This window comes from Ostrea edulis, chromosome 1 (genome assembly GCF_947568905.1).
Source record: "Ostrea edulis chromosome 1, xbOstEdul1.1, whole genome shotgun sequence".
In the NCBI taxonomy this organism is placed as follows: domain Eukaryota; kingdom Metazoa; phylum Mollusca; class Bivalvia; order Ostreida; family Ostreidae; genus Ostrea; species Ostrea edulis.
Genome location: NC_079164.1, coordinates 56221733 through 56234230, shown reverse-complemented (window position 1 = coordinate 56234230; position 12498 = coordinate 56221733). Strand labels below are relative to the sequence as shown.

At 38.6% G+C, this 12498-nt stretch overlaps 2 protein-coding genes across 2 annotated transcripts in view; one reads left to right on the top strand and one right to left on the bottom strand.

Moving 5' to 3' along the window:
* Positions 1 to 324: 324 nt before the first annotated feature.
* Positions 325 to 7297, bottom strand: LOC130051846 (uncharacterized). The gene is made up of 2 exons (XM_056154793.1): positions 7044 to 7297; positions 325 to 1577 (listed from the first exon to the last, which is right to left on the bottom strand). The coding sequence occupies exon 2, from the start codon at positions 1572 to 1574 to the stop codon at positions 795 to 797; it is 780 nt and encodes a 259-aa protein (XP_056010768.1). The 5' UTR covers positions 1575 to 1577; positions 7044 to 7297; the 3' UTR covers positions 325 to 794.
* Positions 7298 to 7952: 655 nt separating this feature from the next.
* LOC130051844 (ester hydrolase C11orf54 homolog) overlaps positions 7953 to 12498 on the top strand; it is a 227025-nt gene continuing 222479 nt past the window's right edge. Inside the window, exon 1 of the mRNA XM_056154788.1 lies at positions 7953 to 8089. Within this exon, the coding sequence (XP_056010763.1) occupies positions 8026 to 8089 (64 nt within the window). The 5' untranslated portion in view covers positions 7953 to 8025. The remainder of the gene's footprint in view (positions 8090 to 12498) is intronic.

Genomic DNA, 12498 nt, shown 5'->3' with positions numbered 1-12498 from the left:
GAGATATTGAACAGTGATTGGCAGTAAAATGATTTGAGACAATGATCAGTTCCAATGATTAGCTATTTTACAAAGAACAATGAAATCACGCACAATTATAGCAAAATTTGATCAACTCAAAATTACTCACTTCAATTACTCAATATTGCTCAATGTTTGTCTTTGCTCAATTTGACTCAGTCTGTATTAATGAGAATAATGTAGCGGAAGTAAGGGTAAATGTGAGCAATGTCTCATTCCTATGTAAAGTATTTAATAAAGTTATATTATTACTGACTTTGTGTAGGAAAGACTTATTCAGCCACGTCTATACCTTACCGTTGTTAAGCTTTCTCTTTTAAGCGATGTTCTTCTTGGTCCAGATCAGTGTAGACTGACTTTGTTTCGCAGTATTTATACCCTACAGCTTCAAGCTGATTGGATAGTGACTGAGCATTATGATTGGCTAAAATCTAGCTATTTGATTGGTCAATGTATCGGTAACTTTCAATCCACTTCCGGATTCACAACTTTAGCTCGACTAAAGGAATATATAGGAATACATTTATCACATAGAGATAATACCAAATTCGTTTCATTACCCACGCCTCAATAAAAATATGCGTCCTCGCATAACTCAACATTGGACAGGTTTTTCAAATGATTTTAATATGAGCATTTCAAGAAAAGTTACAAGAAAGATATAAAAATTAAACTCGTTTCACTGCTGTTTTCTCACAGCTTTGAACAATGTTTGCAACAACAAAAAAATCTACACTAATTTGTTAACGTAATAAGTCAATGACACGAAAATCTTATATAGCATCGAATAGGTCCTCTACCAGCTGAATCTCCTCATAGTCTTTCCCATTATCTGTCCACCTTGTAATTGTCCAACGAGTCGTCTTCTGAGCTGGTTGCAACGTCTGAGACCCAACGTCCACTCTTTCAATATTGTCAAGACGACTTCGCTTTAAAGCAAACCTAGGTGGATGCAAACTCGCAGCCAGACGTCGGGGAGGTAACTCCGAAGTGGCATGTTCAATTTGCGTTGCTGTCGGTGAATTCCTGGTCACTACAGATGACGATGCTCTCGTGGATGACAGAATTTCACTTTGCGGGACTTCAGGTGTCACTACCGATACAGTCGGTAAATCGTAACTTGGTACCTCCTGTACTGATGGCAACACCGGTTTTGGTGGTGGAACAAACACTTTAGCAGGTCGAGTCGGCTTCCTCACAGGTATATAGTCACACCCAGTGAATGAAGAACTGATTCCCTGGCTAACGTCTGCATCAGTGTCTGTACTTAAATCTCCCAAGACGTCACTGAGATTCCCTGGATCATTTTTAGCCCATTCTCCATCGGACTCTTTGGCCTTTGTCTCATCATGCCGTTTCCGATGTCTATTCAAATTCGCCAGTCTGTTGGTACGGTAAGTACAAGTGCCTGCTGTACAAGTGTACCTCTTTTCCATCTTCTGTAAGCCACAACTTGCTAAATGTTCCTTCATGGCTCCCAGATTATACGTTTTAACTGGGCACATGGGACATTTAAATTCCTTCTTTGTAGTAGTCTTTGTGTTTGGAGGCATCTTCTGTAAAAGAAATAACATACATTTCAAAATCTTTCATAATCTGAAAGCCACTTTGGTGGTTTTCTTAATCTTGCTTCAGGAATGAGACATTGCTTGTTAAGAATCTTGTCTATTTGCTCATAACTCTTATCGTTGTTCTCTTTGTACCCTTGTACTGAGTCAGATTGCTCAATTCTTTCTGGTATTGAATCAATTGGATTTTCCTTTTCAACACATTTCTCGTGTGACAGTTCCTGTCTTCTTTTGAGACGCATTCTGTCCACATGTATAACTTGCGGTTTACTCTTTGAACCACACCTAACTTTGTAAGTTAAATCTGACAATTTTGCCTCAACAGCAAATGGACTTCTCCAAAACTGTGTGAGCTTTGGAGATTTTCCAACTTGGTACCTGGGAAAATACACGTAAACTTCGTCACTGGGTTTGAATGACTGCCAATAGAGTTTCTGGTCATGCAGCGACTTCTGTCGCAGCATAGCTTGCGCTGTATGCTGTCTCACAAGGCTATGGGCAGCTTCTAGCTTCTCTTTCAGTTCCCATGCCCATTGATTTGGGGGAATGTTCCTCATTAAATTTGGCATTTTGTACATGACTTCAAGAGGAGTTGTTACTTCTCTTCCAAACATTAGGTAGTTTGGACTAGATCCTGTAGTCTCCTGTTCAACAGATCTGTATGCCATCAGAACGAATGGGAGGAGCTCGTCCCAGTTCTTCTGATTCTCATCCACCAAGGTGCGAAGCATCGAGAGCAGTGTCTTATTGAATCGCTCCACCATCCCATCTGATTGGGGATGGTAGGGCGTCGTACTTTAATGTTCAGAACTTTGCACATTTCTGTGAATACTTTGCCTTCAAATTGCTTCCCTTGATCCGAGTGTATAACACATGGAACTCCAAACCTTGCAACAACTTCTTTTGCAACTATATCTGCCACTGTTGCTGCTTCCATATTTGGCATAGAAAATGCTTCGACCCATTTGGTGAAATAATCAGAAACAACTAAAATGTATCTGTTGTTTCTGTCAGTGCGCGGGAGTTTTCCTACAATGTCCATTGCTATACGTTCCATCGGTATTCCAGCTCCTACGAGCTGCATTGGAGCTCTCAGAGACTTGTTCGGGCTCTTTGATTTCATGCAGATCTCACAACCAGCTATATACTGTCTGACATCTCTTTGTAGCCCAGGCCAGTAGAATGCTTGCCTTATTCTACTTAGAGTCTTTGTCACTCCAAGGTGGCCTGCGGTCTTGTGGTCATGGCTGTAATTGAGTATATGTCGTCTCTCGCTGAAAGGCACAATAACTTGGAGGGTGGATCCCTCTTTATCAGTCCATCTGCGGCAGAGCAAATCACCTCTCACCTCCAAAAGTGATCTTTGGGACCATAAAGACTTCAGCATTGGTCCTCCCGACGACAATTCCAGGGGTTCCGGTCTCACGTTTTGTTCCAACCAACTCCTCACTTTGCTGATTTCAATGTCTTCTTTCTGAAGATCAGAAATGTTTTTCTCCTCTTCTCCTATGACGTCCTCAACAGGAGTCATTTCCAAAGTGTTACACCCCACATTTGTGTTGCATACCTCATTGTGCTCAGATATGAATTTACATTTCTTGCACGTTTTCCTGCTGAGAGCATCCGCATTACGATGTCGAGAGCCTGGTCTGTGTTCAATTTTCATATTGAACATTGCCAGCGTTTCAAGCCACCTTGCCCACTGTCCCTCCGGGTCCTTAAAGTTCATAAGCCAACGCAATGAACTGTGATCTGTTCGGACTGTAAATTCTCTTCCATACAGATAATGTCGAAAGTGCTTAACATAAGTGACCACTGCTAAAAGTTCTTTACGAGTCACACAATATTTTTGTTCTGTTTTGGAGAGAGTTCGACTCGCATAGGCTACTACTTGCTCTTCGCCTTCAATAATCTGACAAAGGACTGCTCCAATACCACTATCGCTTGCGTCGGTGTCCAATATAAATGATTTCCCAAAGTCGGGATATGCTAGAATTGGTGAATTTATAAGGTGGTGTTTCAATGAGTCGAAAGCCTCCTGACATTCCTTTGACCATATGTACTTCGTGTTTTTGTGAGTCAATTTGTGCAACGGTTTGGCTACTGTGGCAAATCCCTTAATAAATCGACGATAGTAACTGCAAAGACCCAAGAATGATCGAAGCTCTTTCACCGAAGTAGGTTCAGTCCAAGTTTTGATGGTCTCAATTTTCTTCGGATCTGTTGATACACCTTGTTCCGAAATAATGTGTCCCAAGTACTCAACTTCTTTGGCAAATAAATTGCACTTTTTAGCTTTCATCTTCAAACCGGCAGATGATAACCTTGTAAACACATTTTCAAGATTCACCATCATTTCATCAAATGACTTCCCGAGTACGATTATGTCATCGAGGTACACCAAGCAAGTTGTCCATTGAAGGCCGCTTAGGATAGTATCCATGAGTCGTTCGAATGTTGCTGGTGCATTACATAACCCAAATGGCATTACCTTAAACTGGAAAAGGCCACGTTTAGTTATAAATGCTGTCTTTGCTTGATCCCTTGCCTCCATTTCCACCTGCCAGTACCCCGACAGTAGATCTAGAGTAGAAAACCAGCTTGCTCCGGCCAGATGGTCTAATGTCTCATCTATTCGAGGAAGTGGGTATGCGTCTTTGACTGTGGCCTCGTTTAGTTTTCTATAATCGACACAAAACCTTGTTGTGCCATCCTTTTTGCGAACTAGAACGACTGGTGATGCCCATGGGCCTGATGACTTTTCTATAACCCCTCTTTGCAACATGTCATCTATGTGTTGATCCATGGTGTCCTCAAGATGTACAGGAGTCCTTCTGAGTTGTTGTTTGATCGCAGCTCTCGATTCGGTATCGATTTTGTGCTTAACTAGGCTGGTGCGTCCCAGGTCTTTATCATCAGAAGCAAATAAAGATGAATGCTGTGCAAGAAATTTTCTCACACATTGCTTCTGCTCTCGAGTAAGACATGAGCTTGAGCGCTCTAAAAGGTTCTGTAAATGAGATGGAAGTTCCCTTATGATGTTTGGCTTTTTGGTGTCTGGTGCACGTGTCTCCTCAATTATATCATTAATTAGGGTCATGTTGGCCACAACTGTTCCGGACCTTACAACTTTTACCTCGTTTGAAATGTTCATAATGCGAACAGGGACCTTGTCTGTATTTTGTACCAACACTTTACCAACAAGTCCTCTTTCAGATGCAAGAAACTCATCGTCTGGCTCAATCAAACTCACTCCTTCTGGTAGGCTAGCATCATTTGGTTTGACCACATTGCAGTAAGTAATAATTTCACTTCTCGATGGTATATTTATATTTTCAGCAACTGCAATCCTGTAGCATCCATAATGCCCACTTTTTAAGAGTCGGATTGTTTCCTTCTCAATGATCATCTTCCGCTCTGACACATTGATAGTGCAGTTATTTATGCTCATGAAGTCCAGTCCTAGAACTCCATCCATACTGATGTCAGCAATAGCAGCCGTGATGTTGTATGACCTATTTCCTACACTAATGAGTATTTGCGTTCTACCATATACAAATAACGCTTCACCACTTGCACCCGTGATTGACTTTTGAATGGGATCCAGGGAGTGTTTTCCCGAAAGGCTGTCATAAATCCTTTTAGATAAGATGGTCAAAGAAGCACCTGTATCGACGAGTAATGTGGCACCTACTTTCTCCACAAGGGCCTCAAGAAAGAGTCCAGTACTCCCAAGATAACCATTTACACCGCAGTTTCCCTGTGTTTGCACATTTGCAGATGACCCCTGTATTTCTTGGACTCGTCCTTTACTCACAGCACTTTTGAACTTCTTACATTCCCTTTTTATATGACCCTTACCACCACAATTATAGCAAGTGACATTTTTCCTCCAGTTCTGACGATCAGTTTTATCTTTATTGTGAGAGCTATTCCTAACCTCAAATGACTTAATCTTTTCTTCCATTTTCTTCATGGACTGACGTAACTCATCTAAAATGGAATGAATGGCTTCGGTTTCTTTCGTTGGTGCTTTATCAGCGGTATTTACGTTTTGCATGTATCCTCTAGACTCTTGCAGCTTTCCTTCTGCCTTGAAATATGCTTCAAGTTCAACAGCATGTCTAACGGCATCGTTGAGATTAACAGGCCTTGCCTGCTTAATACGAAGACGCATTTCGGAGCTGACAAGAGCATCAATAAATTGATCTTTTGCCAGTGTTTCTCGCACGTCAGCAGGGACAGTAGGGTAAGCGAGATTTGTGAGTCGTCTTATATGTTGTCCGAGTTCTGGTAATGACTCAGATGCTTTCTGTTGTCTCTCCCTTAGTTGCATTCTATAAAGCTCCATTTGATCAGGAGGAGCAAAGCGGTCATTGAGAGCGCGTGTGAGCTCACTGTAATTGAGCTGCTCATTTTCGCTCAAATTACTTAGGATTCCTTGCGCCAGCCCTCGTAAGGACACTGAAAGATATAGCCCTTTCTCCTCCTCACTCCATTGTCCAAGTTTAGCACACGACTCAAAATGAGATCTGAAATCAAGCCATGGTGTAGTACCATCGTAAGTAGCCGGTTTCACATTCATACGCCTAGGTTCCTCAGATTTTATTGGCGATCTAGTTGGTTCGTCAATTTGAGCCCGAGCTCGTTGCTGCTCATTTTTACTTGCACGTATTTTATGTCTGGTTGTTACATTGACATCATCTAGAGGTCGATGCAACGTGGACGTGTTTTCGAACTGCTCAACTTTTGGTAGGTATTTACTCATGTCGTATTTTGTATCATCCGACTGGAATTTTACCGATTGTCGTTTACCTTTGTGCTCAAGTGTGCTCAGATTTTGTCTTGTATCTGATTTCATTGTAGTGATACCAGAATCACTTGCAGACAATCCCGTGCTCTGATACTTGGGTACTCGTGGTGTTGAGTGATCTAACGGACTGTCGGCCTCGTATTGAGCTAACTTAGCCTCAATTTCTCTTATAGTAGCATTGAGCTCACTGAGATTCATTGTTCAATATGATCCCACCGCTGCCACCAAAAAGATATGTAGCGTGCAACCGTGGTTTCTCAATTTAGACTGAGCTACTTGCTCAAAATATTGATTAGCGATGTGGGTCCTCTCGGCTTTATTCCGAGATATTGAACAGTGATTGGCAGTAAAATGATTTGAGACAATGATCAGTTCCAATGATTAGCTATTTTACAAAGAACAATGAAATCACGCACAATTATAGCAAAATTTGATCAACTCAAAATTACTCACTTCAATTACTCAATATTGCTCAATGTTTGTCTTTGCTCAATTTGACTCAGTCTGTATTAATGAGAATAATGTAGCGGAAGTAAGGGTAAATGTGAGCAATGTCTCATTCCTATGTAAAGTATTTAATAAAGTTATATTATTACTGACTTTGTATAGGAAAGACTTATTCAGCCACGTCTATACCTTACCGTTGTTAAGCTTTCTCTTTTAAGCGATGTTCTTCTTGGTCCAGATCAGTGTAGACTGACTTTGTTTCGCAGTATTTATACCCTACAGCTTCAAGCTGATTGGATAGTGACTGAGCATTATGATTGGCTAAAATCTAGCTATTTGATTGGTCAATGTATCGGTAACTTTCAATCCACTTCCGGATTCACAACTTTAGCTCGACTAAAGGAATATATAGGAATACATTTATCACATAGAGATAATACCAAATTCGTTTCAATATTAAAATTTGTCGTTCTTCTTCGATAAATTACATATAAATTACATGTACATATGATTACTTTAAATCACACTTCGTATGCATTAGTAGCCTACACTGCATCAAAATAATAATTGAATTATAAAATTATTCAATTAATTCAATAATGAATATGCTTCAACAACCGAAGTTTAAAAAGAAGCACACTATTTATAGTGTATATATATCAAAGTGGATTGAAATATTGCAAAAAAGTGCCTGAACTACACATGAATAATTATAAATAATATGTAGGGTGATACAATAAAATGCGCATATAAATGCACCATATATGCAACTGCGATTTATTTAAGTTACCGTAGATATCTAGAACTCAGTCTAATTCAATATTGTCTATAATGCTAAAACGCGGACTTTCGGTAGATCAAAAGACCGGAGACCGTGTTCGGGTTTCGGCATTTATAAAACGTACTAGATTTACCGCTTTTTGGTATCCGAAAACTCTGGTTCATTATCTTCTTTACAGGATTCCCAGAAAAAGTTATATGATTCTTGTTTAATAGGTCACAAACAGTTATCATAATAAGTTTGATGTCATTCTATCAATTATTAAGAGAGAAAACTTGAAAAAATCGCTATCCGGGACTTTCGGCATTCGGGTTTCGGCCGTACTACATTTACCGCTTACCAACGAAGAGTAGGTAACTCTAATTTTCTCGCACGTTGGCTCGCGCTCGCTAATCATGTCAACGCCATCAGTCATGAAAATACCAACTCATGTGCCACTGTTGGATGAAGTCGTGACAGGTGTTGTACTTTTTTTTGTTGACTTTTTCTCTCTCATTATTTGGACAATTGCGACTTTTTTCATTAATATAGGCCTAAAATTTTTCGTGATATTTCACGTACGCGTACATATTCACTTACATTCTATCTCGCTTCGACCCACTTCTACAAACCACAGGGTTTTGACACAATGAATCTGAGCAAACTGTTATACATAGTATATAGTGACTATATACGATATATACCAGTTTGCTCAGATTGTATATATAGTCACTATATATACGGTATTTGGACAACTCGCCCCCAAGACAACTCGACTCCTATGGGACAACTCGCCCCTTCTGAGGACAACTTTCCCCCTCTCTTGAGAGAACTCGCTCCTCATACCATACATGTTTACAATTATTATATTTGCATGGTCTAAATCCAAGAGATGTATTAGCGAAAATAGATAAAATTGTAGATAAAATATACATCACAGACGAAAATAGTCCGAAATATCTGACGTTTTCCTGGCTTTTTCCTGATTTTGATATTTACCGTGCCAGGAAAACGTCAGAACCGGCGCTATTACGTAAACTGGAAATTCGCCACCTCCAGCTGGAGGCGGCATTCTCGGGCCGATTTAAATACTTTGGAGTCAAATTCAATGTTAAACTCAAAATTAATCAATAAAACGATGCTTCTTGTACTTACTAATATCGATTAAAAGAAAATATCACTCCAAAATTTGATAGCAGAAGCACACAATTGTAGTCAACCCAATTTTCGCTGTCATTTGAGCGAACGAGTCACGTGACTCAAAACAGCTCGACAGTTTGTTAAAATGTTTTCATGAGGCTGTTTATGTGATGAATGAACCCATAAAATTGATATTAGTAAGTACAAGAAGCTTCGTTTTATTGATTAATTATGAGTTTAACATTGAATTCGACTCCAAAGTATTTAAAATCGGCCCGAGAATGCCGCCTCCAGATGGAGACGGCAAATTTCCAGTTTACGCAATGGCGCCGGTTCTGACGTTTTCCTGGCATGGTAAATATCAAAATAATGAAAAAGCCAGGAAAACGTCAGATATATCGGACTGAGATGAAAAGAGATATGTATATATAAACACCGAACTTCGTGTCTTTTTATGCAAGACGAAAGATTTAATTTTCGCAAGCCATGAAAATCCAGTGTTTGGGTTCAGTAAATTCATTATCACTTTTATGTAAAATATATACTCATAGCAGGAACAAGCTAGGTTTTGGTAGGGATCCAGTGTATTATCTTGGCTCTTCAGCTGGCGTAGTAATATGATTAATTATCAATAATCTTCCTCTGTTGCTTTTAAAAATCTCATTGTTTGATTTCCCCCAAGCTATTATATTAAATACTTCAAACGTTAAGGTAATCCTTAACATTTGAGTACTTTTCACTTTGAAATCGCAGCGTAAAACTAATCAATATTGCAAAGCCGTTATGATAAAATTTCTTAAATGGGAATTAATTGAGAAACGTATTAAAAGATAATTACATGTATTAGAATATTCACGCTTCGCTTCACATTTACACTTGTGTAGTATACATACCGTATACACACCACACATATACACACACTCACTAACATGCACACACAGAATAGGATTAAATTGTGATGATATATTTATGTATGATATTGAGGGCGAGTTGTCTCAAGATAGCTAGGGGGCGAGTTGCCATCAGAGGGGGCGAGTTGTCTTGAGGGCGAGTTGTCTTGGGGGTGAGTTGTCCATATACCAGTTTGCTCAGATTGTGTCCCTGTGCTACAAACTTGTACAAAAAATCTCTGCCCGTTTATATTTATATTACCACTAGATGCGGGAAATCACTTTTTAAATGCGTGTTTGAATTGTTGCGCACATGATTTGAATGAACGACATCTTTAATTTAAATAAATTTAAGAACAATTTTTAGCACACCTGAGCTGAAAACTCAAGTGAGCTTTTCTGATCGCCTTGTTGTCCGTCGTCTATACGTCTGTAAACCTTTTACATTTTTGACTTCTTCTCCAGAACCACTGGACCAATTTCAACCAAACTTGGCCAAAAGCATCCTTGGGTGAAGGGCTTTTATGTTCAAATGAAGGGCCATGTCCCCTTCAAAGGGGAGATAATCACAAAAATGCAAAAATAGGGTGGGGTCATTTAAAAATCTTCTCAAGAACCACTGGGCCAGAAGAGCTGAAATTTACATGAAAGCTTTCTGACATAGTACAGATTCAAGTTTGTTAAAATCATGGCCCCCGGGGGTAGGATGGGGCAACAATAGGGGATCAAAGTTTTACATACAAATATATAGAGAAAATGTTTATAAATCTTTTTCTCAAGAACCACTAAGCCAGAAAAGCTGATATTTACCTGGAAGCTTCCTGACATAGTGCAGATTCAAGTTTGTTAAACTCATGACCCCCGGGAGTAAGATGAGGCGACAATAGGGGATCAAAGTTTTACATACAAATATATTGGGAAAATCTTTAAAAATCTTCTTCTCAACAACCACTGAGCCAGAAAAGGTGAGATTTACATGAAAGCTTCCTGACATAGTGCAGATTCAAGTTTGTTAAACTCATGACCCTTGGGGTTAGGATGGGGCCACAATAGGGTATCAAAGTTGAAAGTTTTACATAACTAATGATTAGAAAAAAATCTTTAAAATTTTCTCCTTAAGAACCATTGGGCTAAAGAAGTTTACATTTTCACGAAAGCTTCCTGAGATAGTGCAGATTGAAGTTTGTGAAAATCATGGTCCCTGGGGGTAAGATAGTAGGGGATCAAAATTTTACATACAAATACATAGGGAAAATCATTAAAAATCTTCTGATGAAAAATCACTGGCCAGAAAAGTTTACATTTACATGAAAGCTTCATGACATAGTGCACATTCAGTTTCGTAAAAATCATGGCCCCCGGGAGTAGGTTGGGGCCACAATAGGGATAAAAGTTTTACATGTGAATATATAGGAAAAATATTTAAATATGAGCCAAGGTGACTCAGGTGAGCGATGTGACCCATGGGCCTGAGCTTGTTGAATAATTGCTTGCATTAGTTATGCTATATTTATTGATATAGTATACAGTAAATAAAACTTGATTATTAAGAAGTCACTTGGAGCTCCAAATTCAATGTTCCTTATGTCACATAAATGATCTCTCTCCGTATTGGAAATTAGATCATGGGTCAATCTCGGAAATTCAGCAATTTTTATGAACTGAAATTTTAATTTGTAAAGTTGAAGAATTTGCATATTTTCTTTCACAAAACCAATGTTCAATCATTGCTTTTCCAGGATTTGAAGCTGAAAAGATAGTTTGTGCTCATACTTTCAAGATATTTTGATTTATTTGGACCCTGTGGAAATGTTATGGACATTACTTTATATCCATTGACATCATTTATTTGTCCAAGAATTACCTATTAAAGTTCTTTGAAACATGTATGAAAATGACCATCACTGTTATACCAATGTGTTTTGAAACAGATTTCTCACTAGTATCTGATTTAGTATCAAGATAAATTTTGGTGTGGACGTTACTTCGAATTTGGCAACGGTACATTTTTTTTATTCATTGCAGGATAAGGTTTAGTACAATTCATGTAAGTTATCTCTGAAAGTATTAAAAAATAGAGATTTTGCATGGAGGAAAGCTTCTGAAGAATACCTATTAATGATTATTTGCCCAAATGTTAGTATGGACGTTATCAATTGACAGTTGACAATTTCATCGATGGTAAAATCCACAACAATGTGCACTAAGATAAACAAGAGGCCCACAGGCCTTATCGGTCACCTAAATACTAGTGAAAAAGTATCACTACTTCCATGGGCTATAAAATCTAGAAAAAATTTCCTGTTCTGAATATCTAAGCTAAATTCTAATTTTCAGCAACAGTATAAAACAAAATGTGTTCTTAAAACTTCACTGCCCTCAAAACCCTTACTCTGGGGAAAATCAAATTTACAATTTTGGTAAAAGACTACCTGCTCTATCCATATAGTTTCAATTTAATATCAAAAGCACTAAAGAAAATGTTATTTAAGTGTTTTACACATAAACACTATATAACAAGTTTGGCCCCACCCTGGGGTCAGAACCCCTACCCCAGGGATAATGAAATTTACAATTTCGGTAGAGGCCTTCCTGCTCTACATCACTATGCATTTATTTTTTTAATTTTTAATTTTTTTTTTTATACATGTGTGTGGTTCTTGAGAAAAATATTTTTGAAAATTGGTCATTTTTGGGCAGATTTTGCCCTGCCCCTAAGACCCCAGGGGTGCAGGAATCATGAAATTTACAATTTATGTTCCCTTAATGTTCCAAATACGTTTCATACCAAATTTGAAAAGAAATGTTATCAAGAAAAAGTTAAAAATGTCTATTGTTCACACATTTAATAACTGACCA

Bases quoted from the DNA above. Each gene is read 5' to 3' on its own strand.
- LOC130051846 (XM_056154793.1), bottom strand. From the start codon at position 1,574: ATGCCTCCAAACACAAAGACTACTACAAAGAAGGAATTTAAATGTCCC.